Source organism: Heteronotia binoei, chromosome 9 (genome assembly GCF_032191835.1).
Source record: "Heteronotia binoei isolate CCM8104 ecotype False Entrance Well chromosome 9, APGP_CSIRO_Hbin_v1, whole genome shotgun sequence".
In the NCBI taxonomy this organism is placed as follows: Eukaryota; Metazoa; Chordata; class Lepidosauria; order Squamata; family Gekkonidae; genus Heteronotia; species Heteronotia binoei.
In genome coordinates, this window is record NC_083231.1 from 78,994,147 (window position 1) to 79,017,765 (window position 23,619).

Genomic DNA, 23,619 nt, shown 5'->3' on the forward strand with positions numbered 1-23,619 from the left:
AAAAAGTTGAATACAATCCACTATGAATAATTTATTGAAACTGCACATATTATAGAACTCAGGGTCTACACGAGGAAATTCAGGAGGTGCGTAAACAATATGGGAATCCTCAAGTCACTTCCCTAACTCCCTTTTTCTCCTTTAACTGACACTTGGCAGCTTTCAAGACTCTGCCCCTTCTGCAGCTTTGTCAACAATCATCAGATATTTTGAGGGTTTTGATGTTTGGGGGGGGGGTAACATACAAAGGTGTATTTTTTAATGTGGTTCATTAGGTAAATAAAATGCATTGTATTTTCTAGTTATACTTATATATACATTACATATATACAAAGCCTTAAGAAATTAAGAACGTTTGTTAGATTCCCCTAGGCACATTTTAGGGAATGTGGAAACCATAATATTCCAATGTAAACTTGCACTCAGCAAACACTGTCTTCAAGACCTTATTATGTTGAAAAAAATGTTTTAAAAACAGTAATTACCCTATTTTTTGTGAAGAGCAAATCAATAGTGGCATCTGCAATTATATTCATACGCAGCTCAAAAGCAAGGATCTGTCGTGGCTTCCCAGGCTGTGGAATTTCTGAGATTTTCATGACTTGGTAATCTTGTGGGAAGAAAAATTTCCACAAACAGTCCCTTAAAAATTAGAAGAGTAAAGGAGTGACTTAAGGAAAGCGACTTGATTTTTCAGATATTTTATAGAACATAACATCCACAGAAAGCAAATAGGATACAGCTGTCTGACTAGTAAAAATATAGTCCAGCTTTATCTGAGTATGCACAAGATCTATTCATCATAACAGGACTGAGGGCAGTGCAGGATATCTGCTGCTTCTGTTCTCAATTGTTTTGAAGCTTTATACCTTGCTACTGGCATAGCTCAACTCCCTTCATCTTGGCTTAATGAAAGGGGATAGGGAAACAGTACTCTTTAGCTATTGCCTAAATTTAATCACCATTGAAACCGTTTTTGAACCTTTCCTGCAATCTACAGGAAAACAAGTATGAGAATTCCACACAATCTGTTGTGATTAACATTTTTTTGTGTTTTCCACATGAGGATGGGCTTGTGCAGTTTTCCAGTTGCTGCTACAGTTGCTAATACAGTGCATCAGGGCTTCCATATGTCAAGTTTCTTAGTAGTTTTTCTGCCCTAGTTCATGGACATCATGCAACCCCCACCCCATAAGGCTTTTTCAGTTACATTGTTTAAAAAATTAATGACTGGATATTGTTATATTGATACAATGTAACAACAGCCTATTTATCAGGTTGTATCAACTCCCAGCTTTAATAACTAAAATTCTAGCCCCTTTCCTTGCAGAGATAAGCCTTTCACCTTTTATCTTCACAACGAAAGGAATAGACTTCGGTTTAAAAAAAAGCAGGGATTCAGAGAACCTGATATACAGACCACTGATACAATATTCTACCCATTTTTTAAAAAATATAAAAAGCCCCCCAGTGGCCACTGTGAGAACAGGGCAGATAAAATGGCTGCTGTGTGGGCAGGATTGGAATCCATCCAGGTTTTGCTGTGATCTTTCCCAAAACTTTTCAGCAAAGCAGGGTTGGGAAAGTGCAAAGAAAAGATCAGAGGGATCGTGGGAAAGATCAGAGAAAAGCTAGGGAAGCCAGGGAGGTGCATGAATGTACTGTGGTGCTGTGGGGAAGTAAGAAATAAAACCCTGCTTCTCAATAGCATCAAACCCTGGGCAAATATCTCAAGCGGAAATAGTTTCTGTCTACTAGTCAAAAGGATTCACCACAGTACCTTTGTCTGTCAGCCCACGGACCATAGTTGAAATCAGTTCCTTTACCACAAACTATGTCCAAACCCCAGCAGGGGGGGAGGTCTTGCAATTTACTGTCTTCACTACTTGTTTCTTCTTCATTATTTTCCTCTGTTTCTCCTGGAACAAGACCTATATTTTAAGAAAAGAGCAAAAAACTCTCAAATAACAAATATTCAAAGAATATATACTCTTCCTAATTAGCAAAAAACTACACAGTAAAAATGTGTATCACAAGACTGCAAGAGCCATCTTCCCCATGGGAAAAAAAATCAGAAGTGTGAAGATTTTAGAGACACTTGTGGAAGACACATTACTGAAATATTTACAGCTGAGTAACTGAAGTACAGCTAAATTATGGCCACTTTTGAAAATGTATGCTAAAGAATATAATCAACTAAAAAGTCAGGGGAAAAGTTAGGATCCTTCTCACAGGGCGATATATGGTAAGAAAAATATGGGACTGTCCTGTGGATTCATTACTTGTTTCTCATGATGAGGAAACTAAATCAGAGTAGAACAGGGAGCAAGCCAGCCCCCTATTGACTTCTGATCTCACTCTAAGTCTATGTTTGACTGAGCTCGGTCTAGGTCTTTTCCTGCAGCCAAACCCAGCTAAGGAAGCATGGAGTATGCAAATCCCACTGCCTCAGGCGATCCTCTCTTCCCTCCCATACATGCAGATCCTGGGGCCAGCTTCTCCCGAGGCATGGTTTAAATCACAATGCAGAAGCCAAGCCATCTGAGTGTGTGTGTGTGTGTGTGTTTGTGTGTGTGTGTGAGAGAGAGAGAGAGAGAGATGGGGGGGGAGGAGTGGAAATGTAGCCAGCTGCTGTGGGGAATGAGGAAATGAAGACTGTATTCAGGTGAATTGCACTGCTGTATTTTTAAATTTATTTATTTTAGGAAACAGGAAAGCCTCCTGCCTCTACCCCCAAAGTCCCCAGGTATTTTCTGTGTTAGACTTGGCAATCCTACTGCAACGGGGTTCCCCTTCATTTATCACTGTATTCATGCCCTAATGATCCAATCATTCTCAGTAGGAAAGCAATGTGAACTATTTATAAGAGGAATAACAATGAAGACAGTGAAGTGAAATAGGATGAGGGTGTGTCTAGACCATTCACCCAGTGCATTTCTTTTCTAGATTGAGGATTTTGAACCTAGACTTCCCAGAGAGAAAGCTGATACTGACCCATATACATGGTTGTCTCTCTATTCTTGCATGTCTCATGTAAGTTTGCAGTTATTTTTCTGGGAAGATAATTTATATTTCACCCTTTCCCAGATGGGCTCAGGGTGGATAACAACATTTTAAAAACAGCAAAACAACAGACATCAGATAGTATAGAACCAGTATTTCAGCAGAGGTGGTATTACAGTAAAGAGCCAGCCAATAGAATAGGACACCCGCTGCCTCAATCAAATGCCTGGTGAAATAGCTCCGTCTTGCAGGCCCAATGAAAAGGTAACAATTCAGTAAGGGCCAGCATCTCTGAGGGAAGCCGATTCCACCAGGCTGGGGCCAAGGCCGAAAAGGCCCTGGCCGAGGTTCGCTGGACATCCTTCGGGCCAGGGATGGTCAGCAGATGTCGGGTGCCAGATCGTAGTGTTCTCCAGGGCAAATGGGGAAAGGCAGTCCCATAGATATGTCAATCCCAGGCCATGTAAGGCTTTAAAAGTTAAAACTAAAATGCTGAAACGGGGCCAGTACTCAACTGGTAGCCAGCACAGTTTGCACAGCGCTGGCTGGATGTGTGCCTGGCTAGGCTGGATGTGTACCCAGCTACAGTTTTGTAGACAAACATATAGCCCTCACTCTGCCATGATGCCTTCACATGTTCTTGACCAGCATACAAAGCAATTTATGTACAAAAGTTTGCAATGCCCTAGGTCCTAGGGCACTGAGCATAAGATTTCTGTAATGAAAGTCAATAAATCAAAAGTAAGTCTGCAACTTACAGATAAATACTGAACAACACCTGAACAGCATACTCAAGATTGCTGCAGCACAGATATTGTCTCCAGATTTTGATACAATAATTCAGGGCAAGAGGTGTCAGTTATCACAGACTATTAAGCAAAATATTGCAAGTGTTAATATCTTAAGCATGTTTTATTTTTATGTTTAAAAAATCTTTAATTGTGTTTGTCTGTGCCCTTTATAAAGTTTTTATCTCTGTGACTTGGCATGACATTTTATGGCACACACAGCCCGGCTCAACAAGGTCTCGTTTATGTCAGATCCAGACCTCATAACAAATGAGTTTGACACCCTTGCCTTAAAAACCAACAAGATTTGGGAGGTATAAAATTTCACAACTCAAATCTTCCTTCCTCAAAGCTTGATAAAGGGAACTTTGATTCTTGATAACCGATATTATGATTGCAACCTTAATCATAAATGCAACGATTACCTGGTTCATCCATATAATAGTAGATATCAACATCATTGGATTGCATCACAACGAAGCCTTCTCCCATTAATCTCGGTGGTCTGTTACAAAAAAAGGGAAAAATATGTACTCTACTAAACAATGAAAAGGCAACTCTAAAGTTGCTGCTAGCTCATTTTCTATTCAGTCATTTGTATAGAAAATGCTTCTCAGAATGTTAGCACACATCAGACAAAATTCTGGATAATGCATGGCTTATTCATATGCCCAATCACTGCTGCATCAGTTGCTTGTAGCTCTTAAACTGCATATTATTTGAATTTATATTATTTTATTTTCATAACAGGAGTTAAAGTGTTTCATTAAAATTGACTGCAATTGTAGGATTGGCTGTATGCACTTAAACCCATCCATAGCAATGGAACTCAACACACATGACAAGTTGTAGAACTGAGAACTAAACAGTACTAGAAGAGAAGGGGGAAATGGCAAGTCTCAACAAGAAAAGGAAGCTATAAATAAAGTAAATAAATAAATTCTGCCATCAGAATATATTTGTAACTTGCATTGAATAACATGCCACTACTTTAGTTCTTATTGAATAAAATGGGCACTGTGAAACATCACAACTTATTAGAATTATTTTCACCAAGCGTTTTTGAAGATAAGACAGCTGGAATAGATTTTTTAAAAAATTAAAGTCAAATTAAAACATTAATAAAAGAAAGACATTACATATTTGGGGAAGGGAAATTCTCACCTTCACCTAAATGATGCTGTTTTAACCTACTTCAACTGCAAGATCCATACTTCTAATTTTCTCCTACTTTGCTGAAGACTTGATTTGCCTTTCCAAAAAAAAGTTGTGTTATCTTTGCACAACTTTGTACATTTCATTCATAAATGGTTTCTCCACTAAAATAAAATCTAACCTCATAAGATCATCTACAGTGATCAGACCAAGAGAGAAACACAGACATACCTAAAAGACCAACCCCTTCAACCCATGTTTGATGGTTTAGTGTCTTTAGAGAATCACTTTGGAATCAACACTGAAAACATTTTACAATACAATCAGAATATTTTACATAAAATAATGCCTTAAGTAGCAATTGCTTACTCATCATTTTGAAGACCAACGTATCTTGGACTTGGAACAAGCATGACCCTAACATTTTCCAGTTTTCCTTTTACAATGTGCATAAACTGATCAAGATGACTGGAAGGTGGTTTTGTCGTATAAGTTAAGAAAGCATCATCAAAGTTAATGCAGATTGTCTGAGGCAGGTAATGATTCCCAAAGGCCAAACGACCCTAATTTAAGAGAAACACAGTTAATTATGTTATTTTTTAATCCTTGTCATAGAAGTCGTCTATGTAAAGCAATAAGACATCTGCTCTTCTTTTAAAGACTATAACTTATTTCCAAAGAGTTTAAGAGTTATTTTTAATTACTTCTATACCCCACCTTTCTCCCCAATGGTTACCCAAGGTGGCTTATGTAATTCTCTTTACCTCCATCTTATCCTCACAACAACCCTGTGAGGTAGGTTAGGCACAGAGGGTATGACTGGGCAAAAGTCACTCAGCAAACTTTCACAGCAGAGTGGAGATTTGAATCTGGTTCTCCCAAATCCTAGTCTGACATTCTAATCATCACACCACTCTACAAACAGAATAATAGAGCAGTTACACATGTTTAAACTATATCAATCTGTATTCACCGTTAAAGAAATATTATCTCACACAACTTGTAACAAAAGGTTTTTCATAACATACAAAACAAGAGAATACCCTTCAGGAAACGGTCACCACAATTTAATTGAATTCAATTTATTATCTTTTCTGTTTATGATATTTGTTTTGGGGTTATATGTTATGTTCTCTTCGCTGTTTATGAGATTTCTGTTTATGATATTTTTTATTATATGGGATGAACCCATTCTTATACTGCCTCTGAAAACAGGGTAATTATGTATAGAACTTATTTATATTAATTTCCCAAGTGGAACTGTATCTGCTCCAGGCCATTTCTTATAAATAGTCTATCTAACAATTCTCTGAGGATCTTTCTTCTGGATTGGACAAAGATTGGGCAATATAAAATGAAAACTAGCTTCTTTATCACGTGGAGTACAGATACAGAATAATCTCTTAAAGCAATCTTTGGATAATAGACTTCTAGTAACGACACAGCACTATACTAAAATGTAATTCAATGAATGCTTTATGCAGACAGAGAACATGGAGTTATAAAAACAGCTTTCAAAATGATGCTTCCTTTTACTAAGCAAATAGTACAGCCTGATCAGCTAATCTTTCAATTTCTTTTTAAAATACAGGCACTTGACTAATCCAGCAGTATTTACACATGAAGTAAGGGGACTATATCCTTTCTCCTAGCAACTCCCACACTTTTCTAGTTTTGTAAAATGTTCAGGAGAAAATTTCTATAAAGAAAACAGGCGTATATGTTTGATATCTGTGGAAATTTTACAATTTTAGACAGTTTTTACAGCACAGTTTAATGTACTATTCCCTGCTTTTATTGCATTGTTTTCCAGTTTTTGCAACTCATTTTTATTGCATTGCTTACTGGATCGCTGAACTATCTTTTTGGAAAAAACTTTTATCTACCTTGAGTCTCAGTAAGAGAGGTTGATAAGAAATGAGGTAAATAAATAAATTTCTGTTATAGCAAACATAACAGAGACTGCTCCATTTGTCCAAACTGTGCTAAGTAAGAATTATTTATTTACTAATCAATTAGGAAAGATTCTGGTGATCTAGACAATTGGGAAGTGAGGACGGGGGTGGGCCGGGGATCTGTGCTGTGCATGTAAATTAGTCAGCCGAACTTAATATAACCATCAAAGAATAGGCTTGGGATGACTGGTCAGGGGATTCCAGTGCTCCTGGGGAGGGGAAGAAAGACGGTGGGAATGGACGGAGATATGAGAGAAGGAGACAGAGACAAAACAGTGCTCGGCCCCCTTCTAGTCTACTTCCCATCCCAACGGTGACAAGTAGGGGGACCAAGAGAAATTGCCCGCATCCGACACTGGTGTTATGCAACGCCAGGTCTATAAATAATAAGATTGAGACCATTAGGGACTTCCTGCTTCGGCAGAATGCAGACGTGGCTTGCATGACTGAGACCTGGGTTCAAGAGGGAGAGACAATGGCACTCTCCCAGATGACTCCCCCGGGTTACTCGGTCTTCCACCAGTCGCGGATTAGCGGACGGGGAGGCGGTATTCATACGGGAGGCTTACTCTTTCCGGGCCCTCCCGGCCCCAAAGATCGACGGTGTTGAATGTGTCGGCCTTGCGTTGGATGTCGGGGAGAGGTTGGCGATCTGGCTGGTGTACCGTCTGCCTAACGCACCGGCCAGCGCCTTACCATCCCTGATGGAGGCGGTGTCCAGCTGGGCGTTGGAGTACCCAGGGCTTCTGGTCCTGGGTGACTTCAATGTCCACGCCGATGACGCGGCTTCCACTCAGGCGATGGACCTAGTGTCTTCCATGGCGACACTGGGACTCTCCCAATTTGTTACGACTCCCACGCATCAGGCTGGGCACACATTAGATCTGATCTTTGCGGCCGGGATTAAAGTGAACGAAATCGCAATGGAGGCGATACCATGGTCGGATCACTTAGCCCTCAAGGCTCGTATGGAGACGCTACCACAACCCTGTAAGGGCGGAGAGCCTATTTTGGCTTGCCCGCGGAGCCTGATGGACCCGGAACGTTTCCAAATGGCTCTTCAGGATCCTTGGCCCCCTTGCGATTCCCTTGATGCCCTGGTTGATGCCTGGCAAGACCGGCTATCTGGGGCAATCAACGAGATCGCACCCCGACGTCCTCTGCGCCCTCGTTCAAGGCTGGCTCCTTGGTATACCCTGGAGCTACGCCGGTTGAAACAAGGACTCCGACGACTAGAGAGGCAGTGGCGGCGCACTCGTGGTGAAGCGGCGAGAACATCCTACAGAACGTTTATGAGGTCGTATGAGATGGCAGTCAAGGCCGCGAAGAAGAAGTACTTCGCGTCCGGCACAATTGTTTAAAATAATTGGACATTTAACTACACTGCCCCAGGGCAGACCAAACGTTAGAGAATTAGAAATAGGCTGTGAGGCTTTTGCAAAATTTTTTGCAGACAAAATCACGTCGCTCCGCCAGGACCTGCCCATCACCTTAGATACAGTACATGAGCCCGAGGCCCTATGCCTGTCTTCTGATTTAACTCTGGATCATTTCGACCCGCTCAGCCTGGAGGAAGTTGACGGAATTCTCTCTTCTGCACGCCCTACAACTTGCGACCTGGACCCATGCCCCTCCTGGCTAATTAAATCCTGCCTGAGGGAGCTTGAATGTCCTCTACGGGACATTATAAATAGATCCCTCTCGGAGGGGCGCTTTCCATCACCCCTGAAAGAGGCCTTGGTCCGACCCCTCTTGAAAAAAAGTACAGCAGATCCGGCCGAATTGGCAAACTACCGACCGGTCTCTAATTTACCGTTTTTAGGTAAAATAATAGAGAGGGCAGTGGCATCGCAGTTGCAGAGCTTTCTGGATGACGCTTCCATCCTAGACCCTTGCCAGTCCGGCTTTCGCCCGGGTTATGGGACGGAGACAGTACTGGTCGCCCTAGTAGATGATCTCCAACGGCACCTGGATCGGGGCGGTGTGGCGGTGCTGATGTTGTTAGATCTGTCGGCCGCGTTCGACACGGTCGACCATCAGCTACTGACCCGCCGCCTCGCCGATATAGGGGTGAGGGGGTCTGCCTTACAATGGCTCTCCTCCTTCCTCGAGGATCGGGGACAAAGGGTGGCAATTGGTGGCGAGCGGTCCTGGAGGCGCACACTGGATTGTGGAGTGCCTCAGGGGGCAGTTCTCTCACCAATGTTATTCAATATCTATATGCGCCCTCTTGCCCAGATTGCCAGGAGATATGGACTTGGGTGCCATCAATATGCAGATGACACCCAACTCTATCTGCTGATGGACGGCCGGCCTGACTGCGTCCCTGAGAATTTAGACCGGGCCTTGCAGGATATGGCAACGTGGTTGAGGGGGAGTGGGCTGAAACTGAATCCAGCGAAGACAGAAGTCCTTTGCCTGGGTCGGGGCGCCCGGGAAGGGGAAATACCTCTTCCGGTCTTCGACGGGGCGCCACTGAAAGCGGCGCACCGGGTTAGGAGTATGGGAGTTCTACTGGAGCCTTCATTATCAATGGAGGCCCAGATTGCAGCCACTGCCAAGTCAGCCTTTTTCCACCTGAGGCGCGCAAGGCAGCTGGCTCCCTTCCTAGAGCGCCAAGATCTGGCAACGGTACTTCACGCAACGGTCACCTCGAGACTGGATTACTGTAATGCCCTCTACATGGGGCTGCCTCTGTACCAAACCCGGAAGCTGCAGCTGGTGCAGAACGCAGCGGCCAGACTGTTGCTGGGGCTCCCTAAATGGGAGCACATACAGCCTGGACTGCGCGAGCTGCACTGGCTGCCAGTTATATACCGGGTTCGTTACAAAGTGCTGGTCATTACCTTTAAAGCCCTATATGGTCGAGGACCTGTCTACCTTAGGGACCGTCTTTCCCCATATGAACCCCAGAGAGCACTGAGGTCAGCTGCAAAAAACTTGTTGACCATCCCCGGACCAAGAGAGGTGAAGCTGCAATGCACCCGCAATCGGGCCTTCTCCTCTGTAGCCCCGAACCTATGGAACCAACTTCCAGAGGAAATGCGGGCCCTGCGGGACCTTGAACAGTTCCGCAGGGCCTGCAAGACCTTCCTCTTCCGACTGGCTTTCGCTGACGAAGAAAGTAATTGCTAATGATTACCGCCATCACAAAAGAACAAATAGCATTAGCACTTTTATCACTTAATTAATTAATTAATTTTAAACTTATCAGAATTTTAATGTTAAATATAACTGTTTTTTGTATAACTGAATGATGTTGTTAGCCGCCCTGAGCCTGCTCCGGCGGGGAGGGTGGGATATAAATAAAATTATCTATCTATCTACAAAACTTGAACCAATAATTTATAACAGCGCAATCAATGCACATCGACATTTTCATATCCTTCAAACACAGTGGATGACCACCTAGGGGCAAGACCAAGTGCAATCACAGGAATTTATTGGGGAGGATACCCCAAAAAATTATAACCTTTGTCTTTCATTGTTCATTATTACAAAACTCCAATCAGCTAGAACCATTCAAAGACACCACCGACAAGTTAAAATCCAGGCAGTGAAAAAAAAATTATGGAACTATTATTTTCTGTTATTAAATGTTATAATGAGTATGAGGAGCTGGTGAAAACCACCACTGTTGTATTCTTTTCAATACGATCTATGAATACTCAAACATATTACATCAGAAACATGCAATGTCATCACCTTTGTGGGTTTCCCTGATCTTATAAACCACAGCTAATGAAACAGTGGGGAAATTCATAGTTTGATGTCATACTCTGAGCATCCCCAGACATTACTCATGCAAGAAGATGACACAGAGCTGGTATTTTCAATGCTTTTCCCCCAGTCTACATTAGTTTGTATAAAGGACAGACATTTTTTGAAAGCATTTCTGAAGCCTTTAAGAACCCAAGTATTTAATCTGAAGATAGCGCTTATCTCAGTGGCAGGCTTCTGAGCCTGTTCAATACACTGTTTACTTTCACACTGGAAAAAGGAAAAAAGAAGGTAAAATGCAAACAGGAGTGTATTTACTTACAGTGCTAACATTGACTTTGATGACAGGAATAAGAGATCTCCACGATGATGAGGGATCATAAGATTCACTTTTTGCTTTAACACTAAGGGGGGAAGCATCATATGTACATTATGATAAGCAACAAATAACTCTCTGATGCCCAGTCATATATGGAAACCAACCAGAGTCGCCATTAACTTCTTTTTTGCATTTCTCCTATACTCTAAAATTCCTTTATGCAGTATCTCACAGGTGCAGAAAGTGTGATACACATCTGAAGCTTTCCTTCTCACCAGAGCCTAGCCCACTACAATGAAAGAAGTAGATCCACATATACAGTTCTTTGCATGCATCTTCTCTAGCATTAAATATAGCAGCAAACGACTACACTGGGTATTATTGGCCTGCATCCAACTTGCAGAATAGGATTTTCTTTCTTCCCACTCCCACTGCAGCTCTCCGTAGTTCCCTGAAGTTTTGTTCCTCAAGCTTAGCAGATCTTCAAAAACCAAACAGAGGCCCAGTAGGGGTCTGCAGTAGGAGGCAGGAAACTGGAAGAAATCACCCCCCTGATTTCCGCATGGAACTAAATGGTAAGAAACATGCCAATGGCTCTATATTGATCAGGGTATCTATTATCTACTGTTGTAAATACTCTAATGGAAAAAAAATATAAAGTTAATATCATTAAATAACTTTCCATGAAATACACCTAAAATTGCTGTTCATTTCAATCCTTCCTTTCAAATTTCATGCCAACACAATGGAGAGGACTTCTATACTACTGATTCAGCAAGGTGCATCCTACTTATACACAGATGATGCCCTAACAATTCTGCCATCATGAAACATTCACAAAGCTTGTAAGATGGAGAAGGCATCTTGGAATTGTTTAAAACTACAATAATCCAGTAAAGGTTCAAATCCAGCAGAAGACCACTTTTCTAATAAAGCCCAGTTTCAAGGAAGCTGGGCTAGCATCTTACTGGCTCACTATGATTTCAGATATGAAAAAGCATTATCTCTGAGAGCTTCATTTAAGTAAAAATGAAATATCTTGCACTAAAATGACTGCCTGAGAAATTCTCTGAAATGAACTCTTAGGCCACCAGTCCTCTGCAAATGTGTGCTAAAGTTAACTACAATTACTCATACAACAGATGCAAATAATTCCAACAACCTTTAAAAACAGAATTCCAGCTGTAATGTGCAAGCCCTTTACTAGCAAATTAATGGCATACACCTAGTCAAACTACCTCTATTGCTACAATGTTTAATTCAGCAAGTTTAAATCTCCACATTTTACCTCTTAATAGTGCATGATTATGAAAACTATGTATTTTTTTAAAATCTGGGATTCTAACACAAGGAGAATAATACTTCAAGACAATAATTATGCAAATCAGAAAGTACTGCCACTGTTCCTTTAAAAATGCCACCTCTGTCCTAGGCAAAAATAATTATAATTATAATCTGTTCATAACAAGAACATACGTTTAAGGCTATGCTATGCAAACAACCTTCTGCGCAGCATTCTACAACCAGCAGAATCCCAATACAAAATTTCATCATTTACAAGGCCCCAAAAATTTCTAATTGGCCCAGCAGCTTAAGAAGAAATGTTTATATTCAAATACATTCTTTATACAATTTGAAGATGCCATTTAAACAATTTAGACCAAAAAAACTCAAAATAGTATGACCAAATATTCATAAGAACATAAGAGAAACAATGCTGAATCAGGCCAATGGCCCACCCAGTCCAACACAGTGGCCAAAAAACCAGGCGCCATCAGGAGATCCACCAGTGGGGCCAGGACACCAGAAAACCAACCCAAGCACCAAGAATACAGAGCATCACTGCCCCAGACAGAGAGTTCCAACAATACACTGTGGCTAATAGTCACTGATGGACATCTGCTCCATATGTTTATGAACATATATATATGAACATATGAAGCTGCCTTATACCAAATCAGACACTCAGTCCATCAAAGTCAGTATTGTCAACTCAGACTGGCAGCGGCTCTCCAGGGTCTCACACTGAGGTTTTTCACTCCTATTTGCCTGGACCTAGTTGGAGATGCCAGGGATTGAACCTGGGACCTTCTGCTTACTAAGCAGATGCTCTACCACTGTGCCACTGTCCCCCCAATCCCCTCTTGAAGCTGGCTATGCTTGCAGCCGCCACCACCTCCTGTGGCAGTGAAGAAGTACTTCCTTTATCCGTTCTAATCCGACTGCTCAGCAATTTCATTGAATATCCATAAATTCTCATATTGTGCAAAAGGGAGAAAAGTACTTCTTTCTCTACCTTCTCTATCCCATGGATAATCTTGTAAACCTCTATCCTGTCACCCCTCAGTCAACATTTCTTCAAGCTAAAGAGCTCCAAGCATTTTAACCTTTCTTCATAGGGAAAGTGTTCCAACCCTTCAATCATTCTAGTTGCCCTTTTCTGCATTTTTTCCAATGTTATACTATCTTTTTTGAGGAGCAGTGACCAGAATTGTTCACAGTATTCCAAATCAGGCTGCAGCATCGATTTATACTGCGGCATTATGATATTGGCCGATTTGTTTTCAATTCCTTTCAGGCAGCAACTCAAGTAAACAAATAGTTCTACCTTCCAATATCTGACTGTGTTCTGTCCCTTCCATCTTCTCTTGCTTTTTCTTCTTCTTTCTTCTGTGGAATTATGGTTGGTTCCAAACCAAATAGTTCCTCTAGTCGTGAATACACTTCAGAGCGATTGTAAATGTGAAACTCAAAATCATTCACCATGATATACAATCTTGTTTCTGCCTTTGGGTCTATAAAGTACAACAAAATGTGAACATTCTATTAAGTAGTTTTTAAGAAGATAACTTCAGCAACGTAGCAAAAGGAAGTTCTGGGAAAACATGATGGATGTATAAATGTACACACATTGTATTATAAAACAATCTTTAGAGACTCCAGTAAAATAACAGAGGCATACATATGCCTGAAATTTCAATTATGATCTTCAATCACTAGCCAGTATATAGGAGAGGCACTTATTAGTTCAGTCTTCTACAAATCTCCTTCCCAGATAAGAACTAGCAAGCATCAACTCCAGGCATTCCGCTAAGACAACTTTTCAAATGTGATTTACTTTAAGTAGGCTCATATTTTTTTTTTAATGTGAGCTGAATGTTAGTGGATTTGGGGCCTGACATTCACCTCTTGAAAAGTAGCTATAGGTAAGTAATGCTCTGATTATTGCAAAATCTGGTTGCTCTGGAACCAAGAAGAAAGCTGGAATGGACTGCAGGCAAACACACGGAAGCAGGAGCTCCAGGATATCTCTTTCTGTCTCTCTTTCATTTATCTTCTCATCTCTAATTGTTGCTCTCAAGGAAGAGATAAAATGCCCAGAGATTAACAAAGACTGGAAGGAAAAAGGAAGCTAGTAGCTTCTGCTTCCACTGAGTGTCTAATTGTATGAGGCACAGCACCTTCCCCTCTATTCCCCCTCAAGGGTTAATGTGGTTGGCAATAGGCCGGAACCATCTTGCAGGTGTTGTTAATTATTTTTTGGCCTGCATATCTCTTATCATCTGGGCCAACAGTGGAACCCTGGTAATTGGTTTCTCAGGGGAAGTTGTGATCTATGATGGGGGTGGGGGAGAGGTTGAAAGTATAAGGCAATCTTCTCAAGAGTTCTCCTGGAAACATGTTCTGATTGAATGTCATCATTGCCTGATGTCCTGGGCAAAAATTACAATTGAACTATAGCCCAGGAGACAGTACACTAGCTGAGATTTTGTTAAACTATAGGCCAAGACTATGACCTGCAATTACTAGAGACACAGATTTGAGGCCTTTCTTTGAGAACTAAGGTTGGAGCTACCTATAGCATTTCTTGCAAGTGTTAGCTAGCTTTATTGTTTTCAGCTCTGTATGGTTTTAGAGAAACGTGTTGGTTATTTTTCTTTATTAAAATTCTTTAAATAAATGTAGTAATTATTTTATAAACAACAGTCTGATTCTTGTGGGCTCTTGCCCTGGGAACCCATGGGGTTCGGCCTAGAGATGCCAGTGCCCAAGTGGGGGCAGGGGATCATCTAGTTTTTGAGGCTCCCCCAAACACTGGCCAGCAGGAGAAGTCCTGCCCCCAACAGTCATCAGCAGCCCTGCTTGAAAACAGTAGATGCCATGCATGCCTGATCTGCAAGCAGCAAATTCACAGCTTGCAGTGCAGGCACGTGCAGCACCAGCTTTTTTCACAACCATTTAAAGGGAAGGTTCCCTTTAAATATTTGGGGAAAGGTGGAAGAAAGTGCATGGAGCACTGCATCCAGCGTTATGACATCACTCTGTGTGGCGTTGCCACATCAGGACAGCCCAGTGCCCTTCCGAAACACTCCCTAAATTCCCCCGCCTGGCAACCCTATTTGGGCCTTGTGTTCCTTCACAAACCATTTCCCACTAAGCATTCACTGCAAATTCCCAGAGCAATTTCAGAGTTCTCAACAATCAGAGCCTGGTTTCCATACAGTTACTTTTCTCACAATGACGGCAACACAGTGCCAGACTTCCACTTGCAAGGCTGCAGTTTAATTCTACCCTTGTCTTCATCTGTCCAAGTTTATGCTTTCATGCCTAATTAAAGCTTATATTGTACCAAACACTATTACAGATAAATGATTTGAGTGGATGACATTGATTTTATTCATTGGTAGTTTGAAGAGGTAACTTCAAAACTACACGTGATCAAATATAATGATGCAGTACATTGGTGAGGCACCCTGTCTTCAGTTACAAAGAGTATGACCTAATTAAAAAAAAATTCTATAATTACCTACAGGATTTTTTTCCTTTAATGACAAACCCATTACATTGACTCAAGAGAGATGAACTGCTTTAAGATTCCATTTATGTAAACTAGGCCTTCACTCCTCTTCGTACTTTATATTTCTCTACTAAGATAAAAAGTTAGTTTACTCCTTCCCCTCCAAAAAGCCCTCTATCTTATGTGCAAAGCATGACATTCATTTTTTAATTTCTTTCTTTTTTTCAATACTTCTGGATATTTGTTGTCAGTCCATACAAGGTGGATCCAACCAGCTTCCCACTCAATCTCATCCAATTCCCCTCTTTGCTACAGCCTTGGTTTAACATGGCTTTTATCCATGCAAGACCCAGTTTCATCAGTGTAACTTTTGGGGGTAGATAAAGAGCACCCTTACTCCAGTAAAAAAGTCAGTTGGATCCACCCCTATATAATAGTAATCTGGCTGCCCACCAGAAAATGACTAAAGCAAAAAAACAAAACAAAAAACTGAACTACAGATAGGTAGGTATACCTTTCTAACTACAGAGGGGGCTTTGCAAGGAATGCAGGAGGAAAAAAAACAGCCTAATGATAACTAAATATGTTCCACAATGAACAAAATGTTAATAGCAGATGAAAATCAGCTATACAGGGTTGTCCCTTTGGGCAGCAGACAAGGTGGAAAGAGGGATTGCTGGGAGAAGGGAGTCTCACCAGATGTTTCAGCAATGTCCCCAATGTGATTCTGAAGTGACATAGGCATATCCAGGATGTTGAAGTGTTGCTCTGGTTTTTGGGCAAAAGCTCTTTGGTAGAATTAACTTCTACCACAGATTTTTTGCCCAAAAACCAAAGTGTTGCCCTAGCATGTCTACATCACTTCACATTGAACAAAGTCACATAAGGGTGTCGCTAAAACATCAGGTGACATTTCCTTTTTTTTTTTTTTTTTTTGCAGTACGTCCACCCCCAACAGCCAGGTGATCAGCAGTAGAAAGGTGGGGTCTGGAAGCGTGGGACTCGCCCCCACAATGGGGTCTAGCATCCCTGTAGCTAAAAGACAATGGGATGGGGGAGGACTAGCCTGAGATCTTTAAAATTCTGGAAGGGAAAATATGGGGCAATCTGAACAGCTGTCCCCCAACCCCAAGCATTTATTTATAGGATCCAGGTTGTATCATACAATATGTATTATACAATATGTGTATTGTACAATGTGTATCACACAATAATTTATTGACTTCTTACTGTAATCAATGAAGTAAAATATTATCCCTTTACAAATGTGTTCAATATTAAAGCAGCAATGGGAAAAATAAATAAACCCACTATGCCCTAAAATATCTGTGAATTTATTTTAAAAGTGAGAGACAACTACTTTTAAAAACAATTTTTTGATCTGTAACAACCTGGAAAAACACAGCAGCCATCTTCCTAAACTAAACAGTACTTCCAAAAATATGGGGTGGAAATCCCCCTCATCTAGAAATCTGCTCCATATGAACATCCATATGGGATGAGACATTCTGCAGAAAAACAGAAAGATAGAATGTCTGAGAAGAACAAAATTGGTGCACAGATTCATAACAGGAGAGCTGACCCTTTATGTAAGTCAGTCTCAAGTTAAGATGTACATCCCCCCATGAAACATGTAGAAAAGTTCAGAAAGAAAATCCAGCATTAAAACATTACACCTTTTAAATGTATTACACTATGGAAAAAACTTACCATGCTGTTTCTGCTTTGGATTGTACATCTTCCACCAACGAAATATAAGAAATCCATCTTGTATTCTAAAATATATGTTTACATAATTAGAAATATTAATAACTACTACTGCATGTTTTATATAATGAATTATAAAAGAGCAACAGCCACTACAGAATTATAATTTTGTACTCATTTTCTAAGGGCCTGAAAGGACCATTCTAACCCTCCAATTGATCTCTGTTCTCTATTAACCTAAGTCAAATCATGGAACCAGAGTTAAGAACAACTGGACCCAGCACAGAGAAGATTGTTATCCTTTTATTTAAAACTAAAAAAGAACACCATATTTTTTCACTGAGCTTTCCCAGCCTTTGTCACATTTATTGAGAGTTTCTGTTAATAGCAAATAAGTACTCATTCTTTTTAATTAAACCTTATATAGACACCCTTAGGGGTCCTTCCTAAATGTCACATGATTAACTAAAGTGAGAAGGGAGGGAAGAAGTAGTGCAAAAGAGAATACTAATGGTCACATTTCTTTTCAGGTAAATTAATATTGGAATGTGCATTGGAAACACCTTATATAATGTTAGTCAAAGGGTAAATACAGTGAAGATTGCCAACAGGTTGTTTTGAGTTATAAGAATATTCAATCTAACTCTATGGTGTTTTACTGTACCAGTACAGATGTTCAAATGAAAAGCACCACCCAAGCCGTAACACTGTCTGAGCACAATCTTGTCCATTGTGAATAAGCACTGCAACTTGCAGATCTGAAATACCTGACAAATAGTTTAAGTACCTGATAGACATGTCTGGTGTAATGTAATAGATTTCTCGAACCATGACTTTTCCAGATAGGACAGAGAAGGAAAAGGAACCTGCATTTAAAGTAAGGTTTCTGATAAGTAAACCATCACTGGTATTAAATATACACACACTTTACTCAAAATGAAGCAAAATTAAATCTTGTTGATTTCAATGGTAAAAATGACCAGTTTGCTCTCTTTTTTATTGAAGGGCCTTAAATATGGTACTATTACCACAACAGTTTAGTGTTTAGAATAAAGTATTTATATTAACAGAAAAAAGACTTACCAATATGAATGTAGCCATTTTTATATAATCTGTTAAGAACAAATGTTAAAACAAATCCAATGTTCCGGGAGTTGTAATAGGTTAGATAAATAATCCAGCCACAGGACAAAATTGTAGCTGCAAAAGAAATTTACATATACTTTAGACAAGTTTAAACTTGCAAATTAAAATGTTCATATTAATAAACAGTAATGTCAGTAGTTGCAGCTTGAATACCTAACTTTGTTTTTCACATTATAATAACCCTCCAACCCAAGCACTGGCAATACCATAGCCCAATGAGCTGTGTATGCATATGGACAGATGAAGCTCTCTATTAACTTTTAACAGTCAATCATTCAGCTAGAAGACAAACCACTGCTGAAGATGCAAGAGCTGCTATTTTAAAAAAATGCAAATCTGCCCATATGCGCTACTGGAATAAGGAAAAAAACCACCATTATTTATCTATACGATGCACAGATGAATCAGTGTAGGAAGTAGCTTGGGATTCTTTAGCTTGGAGAAACGTTGACTGCGGGGTGACATGATAGAGGTTTACAAGATAATGCATGGGATGGAGAAAGTAGAGAAAGAAGTACTTTTCTCCCTTTCTCACAATACAAGAACTCGTGGGCATTCGATGAAATTGCTGAGCAGACAGGTTAAAACGGATAAAAGGAAGTACTTCTTCACCCAAAGGGTGATTAACATGTGGAATTCACTGCCACAGGAGGTGGTGGCGGCCACAAGTATAGCCACCTTCAAGAAGGGTTTAGATAAAAATATGGAGCACAGGTCCATCAGTGGCTATTAGCCACAGTGTATGTGTGTATATAAAATTTTTTGCCTCTGTGTGACACAGAGTGTTGGACTTGATGGGCTGTTGGCCTGATCCAACATGGCTTCTCTTATGTTCTTATGTAAAGCAGCATGACCAACAGCTGCCATTTATTTATGACATCATATCAAAAACAGAAACTGATTTTTCTTTTAGTATGAGTAGGAAAGAATATATGAGGCCAATGATTGTGACTACCTGGTTAAACTTTATTTCTGAAATTAACTGATTGAAAACTTTTGGAGTCTTGTTATTTACCCTGAAGAGAGTGGGCTATCCAATCTATACAACAGAACTATTGAATACTTATTAATCAGCTCTTCTATTAGGGGTACACATACATATTGAATATAAAATGGAAGTAATATTAAACAACAAAGTTCTACATACCAACTAGGAGCCAAACAACATTAGAGTCATGTTCCGTAAGGAAATTTTCCAACTGAGTGATACTGGGAACAATACTCTCATTTCTTGGGTCCATTGTTATATTTTAATAGGGTCTAAATGACTGAAAAGAAAAAAATTAATTTGCAAAGCAATATTAAAAAGTATTAATATATAATTCAAATACACACACATTTTCCTTTTATGAAAGTCCATTAGTATATCCACTTTTAATCTTCATTTCAAGAGATCTTACGACAATGTGAGAACCCTTTTTGTGAAGCATATGGAAGATGTGTAATCATCTCACACAGGGGAGTCATGGCAACATGCAAGCACTAAATCCACATAAACATCTCTGCTACAAATGGATAGTGTTTACAAAGTAACCTGGGATCTCTTGTTCAAGTGATGGAATACAGCATTTCCAAAAATAATAATACAGGATTGTGCCAGTTTGTACAGTAAGAGTACATCCAACAGACTATCCTCCAAATGCTTTTGTAGGCTTCCTATACAGCATTTATATAATCTGATCTAAAACCACACCCACACATCTTGGTATTTCAGTCTTCTATCACACATCTGAGAGGGCAAGAAACATAATACAAGATGGGGTTAGGCAGATAGAGAGGGGAGGCTATTTCAGATTTTCAAGCCTGATTCTCAGCACCTGATTCTACTGGGGTAGAAATCAGATTTAGCTTCACATGCCAGCAACATTCCTGAAAGCACCTCTGTTTTCTCATATTTAAGATAATGGTTGCCATTCATTGCCATGAAAAAGCAGATTACCGCAAAAGAACACATTGGTGCAGCTAATGAAAGAACAGTGAAATCTGTTCACCATTTATGACATTGCATTGTCTGAGATCATGCAGAGATTTTGGTATAGCGTGGTTTTCTGCACAGAATCCATAGAGATGTACCACTGATACATATTGCCCACACAATATATACCGTAGTCTCTTCCTCTAAATAGCTTCTGCTAATAAAAATGGCAGGTTTGTTAATGAGATATGTATTCCTACATCAAAAGGCAGAAATGTGACTGCACAGACCGCACAGAATCTCAAGCATGGCATCAAGTATACACAACAATACCTGCCAACAGGCAGACCAAGGGCAAACACAGTATGGTAGGTTTTCTGTCCAGGTCAGGATTACAGAGCAGGTCAATTAATGCAGTCAGCAAGAGATGACAAGATCATCTAAACTTAGTGTAGTCAGGTATGCACCAGCAAATTCCAGCAGTTTTGGGAATGTGCCTGGGAAAGATGGAGTTCCAGCAACGCTTTAGGATATCCCCAATCTCTATGGCAAAATTCACAGAGAATGGGGGAATTCCTAGAGCGGGGGTGGCCAAACTGTGGCTCTTTCATAGATATTGTGTGGTTCTCAAAGCCCCCACTGCCCCATTGGCCAGCTTGAAAAAGGCATTTATCTTTTTACATCACTTCACCAAGCCAGCCAGCAGCTTGGGGAATGGATTTAAAGTTGCTTTCTTTCAACCTCCCCTTCCCTCTCCCATCTACCTTTCTCCCTCCTTCCTTCCTTGTGACTCCCAAACATTTGGTGTTCATGTCTTCTGGCTCTCAAACATCTGATGTTTATTCTTTGTGGCTCTTACATTAAGCAAGTTTGGCCACACCAGTCCTAGAGCATCACAGAATATGTGACCTCACTTCAGGGTCTTTACCACTGGTGGTGCTTGAAAGTGCCATCAAATCACAGCCAACTTACGTGACCCCCGTGGGGTTTTCAAGGCAAGGGGTTCAGGGGTGGTTTGCCACTGCCTGCCTCTGAACAACAACCCTGGATTTCTCTGGTGACCTCCCACCCAAATACTGATCAGGGCTGACCCTACTTAGCTTCCAGGATCTGAGATCAGGCAAGCCATAGCCAGTGGAGAAATTCCTGGAGTGACACCACCAACAAAATTCAATAGATTAAAATCTACTGGTGGGCCCTAGCCCAAGAGACTTCCAGCTGTCCTCAACCAGAGCCAGAGCATTTTCTGCTCTGACTCCAACCTGGTGGAATTCTCTGCCTTATAACATTTGTGTCCTGCAGGACCCGCTATAATTCCTGCAGGGTTTGCAAGGCAAAGATGTTCTGCCAGGCATTCAGTTGAGGACAGCAATGGTTCCATCCTGGCAGTCCCACCCTGCCCTGTAAGATAGTGCACTACTGAGTTTTTTTGTGCCATCTTCTGCTACACTTGTTTGCTACTGGTTTTAATCTGTTTTCAAGTTATGTTTTATGCCTGTGTTGTACATGGCTCTGAGCCTGGCTTGCCAGGGGAAAGTGGTAGAAAAACCTAATTCAATAAATAAATTCCCCCCCTCCATTTTTTCTCCTGCTCCTTGCATCTTCAAGCATGGAAAACAGGGACCAAGAACAAAGGTTTGCCTGGAATAGGCAGGCAAGTGGCAAGCCTACCCAAACTAATCCTGTGAGCCACACTTTGTTATGAATGGAAGGATTATTAATTTATTTGCTAAAGCTACTCAGCTCATGGATGTTGTCACATATGTTTCAAAGCTACTCAGCTCATGGATGTTGTCACATATGTTTGAAATGCCTTAGAACTGAAGAAGTATTAATAGAAAAAGATGCTGGTCAACTTACTCAAGTAGTTATTTCCACTATTTTAAAAATACAGGAACTACAACCTACCATGAGTTAATGAATCTTTAAAACAAAACAGATCTTTTCCCCCAAAATCTACTAGAGGCTTTAAAACAATTATATACTGCCAAGTTCCAAGATTTGAACAAAAATAAGGAAAAAGTTACTACCGTGTAGGTTAGAGGTGCCTGCATTGGTGCCACATCTCAGATCAAGGACTCGTCTTTGTGGATGGTTCTTTGGCTCAGAGTTCTGTTTGCCATTCTCTTGTTCAGAGGCCAGCCATTGTCTTGCTACAGAGACTTTCCTTTCCAGTAGCATTTAGTGATGTGATAAGGTACTAGATAATAAAATACATCTGTGAGCTTTTCCCTTGTGGGCACTGAGGAAAGGAATCACAAAACTATTCCAAAATAGTTGGATAGCAATTTCCTCTTACTGTACTTTGAAACACTTTTGACAGAATGTAATGGACTTACCTAAATAAAAGTTATATTTTCAAAACAACACTGTCTGCTATGGTCTTACCTCCTATGGTTCTTTGGATCTAGCCCTATAGAAGTAAAAAGATGTTAAGAAAAGCATATTTTCTAAACATGACAGCTGGGGTTGGCAACTGGCTTGGGGAAAAAATGTCCTGAGTCTTTAATAGAGATTTATTTTGTGGAAATGGACGGTTGAAGCTTTTTATGGCATGGAGTTCACGACATCCCTTGGCTATAGACAGAACACTGTTCTTCACCGTAGTTGACAACCCTACATGCAATCCATTAATTTCAACATCAGCTTTAAGAAAGTAATCTGAATCTTTTTAAACCTTGCAAATGGGTGAGCTCAACAACTGCCCATACATGTGTATTCTCTGTTGTGCCCCCCACCTTACAGAACAGCATGCCTGAGAAAGTCAGGAAGGCATTCAGGCATTCCACAAACTATACAAAACAGAATTATTCAGGTCATTTTTATAAATAGGAATATATTACAATGCAATTGTTCAACGAGATACTTTAATTAAAGGAATGGCTCTGTGGGCTACACCTAATTCACAGCACTTCCATCTGTGGATACTTATATTTGGAAAGGGGAGCCATGGACAGACAAGATCTTTCTATGCACCTGAGAAAAGCCCCAAGACAGCAGAAAAAGAAGAAGTCTTTTTTGAAGTACACTAGGGAGTTCAGACCCCCCAACTAAAAAAAATATGCCCTCAGTGACCACTGCTAGGCACTACAGCAGTATTGTCAGGCTTCGAG

The 23,619-nt window shown here is 40.5% G+C and overlaps 1 protein-coding gene across 6 annotated transcripts in view; it reads right to left on the reverse strand.

Annotated features, from left to right (window-relative positions):
- BLTP1 (bridge-like lipid transfer protein family member 1) overlaps window positions 1-23,619 on the reverse strand; it is a 196,051-nt gene that overhangs the window by 158,190 nt on the left and 14,242 nt on the right. For all 6 annotated transcript variants that reach the window (XM_060246834.1, XM_060246833.1, XM_060246831.1 and 3 more), the window contains exons 2-12: window positions 22,537-22,706; window positions 19,739-19,859; window positions 18,529-18,645; window positions 18,233-18,311; window positions 17,449-17,513; window positions 13,549-13,735; window positions 10,944-11,025; window positions 5,316-5,509; window positions 4,217-4,296; window positions 1,781-1,931; window positions 486-642 (exon numbers count right to left, since the gene is read on the reverse strand). In XM_060246834.1, coding sequence (XP_060102817.1) covers window positions 486-642; window positions 1,781-1,931; window positions 4,217-4,296; window positions 5,316-5,509; window positions 10,944-11,025; window positions 13,549-13,735; window positions 17,449-17,513; window positions 18,233-18,311; window positions 18,529-18,645; window positions 19,739-19,832 — 1,206 coding nt within the window. In that variant the 5' untranslated portion in view covers window positions 19,833-19,859; window positions 22,537-22,706. The remainder of the gene's footprint in view (window positions 1-485; window positions 643-1,780; window positions 1,932-4,216; window positions 4,297-5,315; window positions 5,510-10,943; window positions 11,026-13,548; window positions 13,736-17,448; window positions 17,514-18,232; window positions 18,312-18,528; window positions 18,646-19,738; window positions 19,860-22,536; window positions 22,707-23,619) is intronic.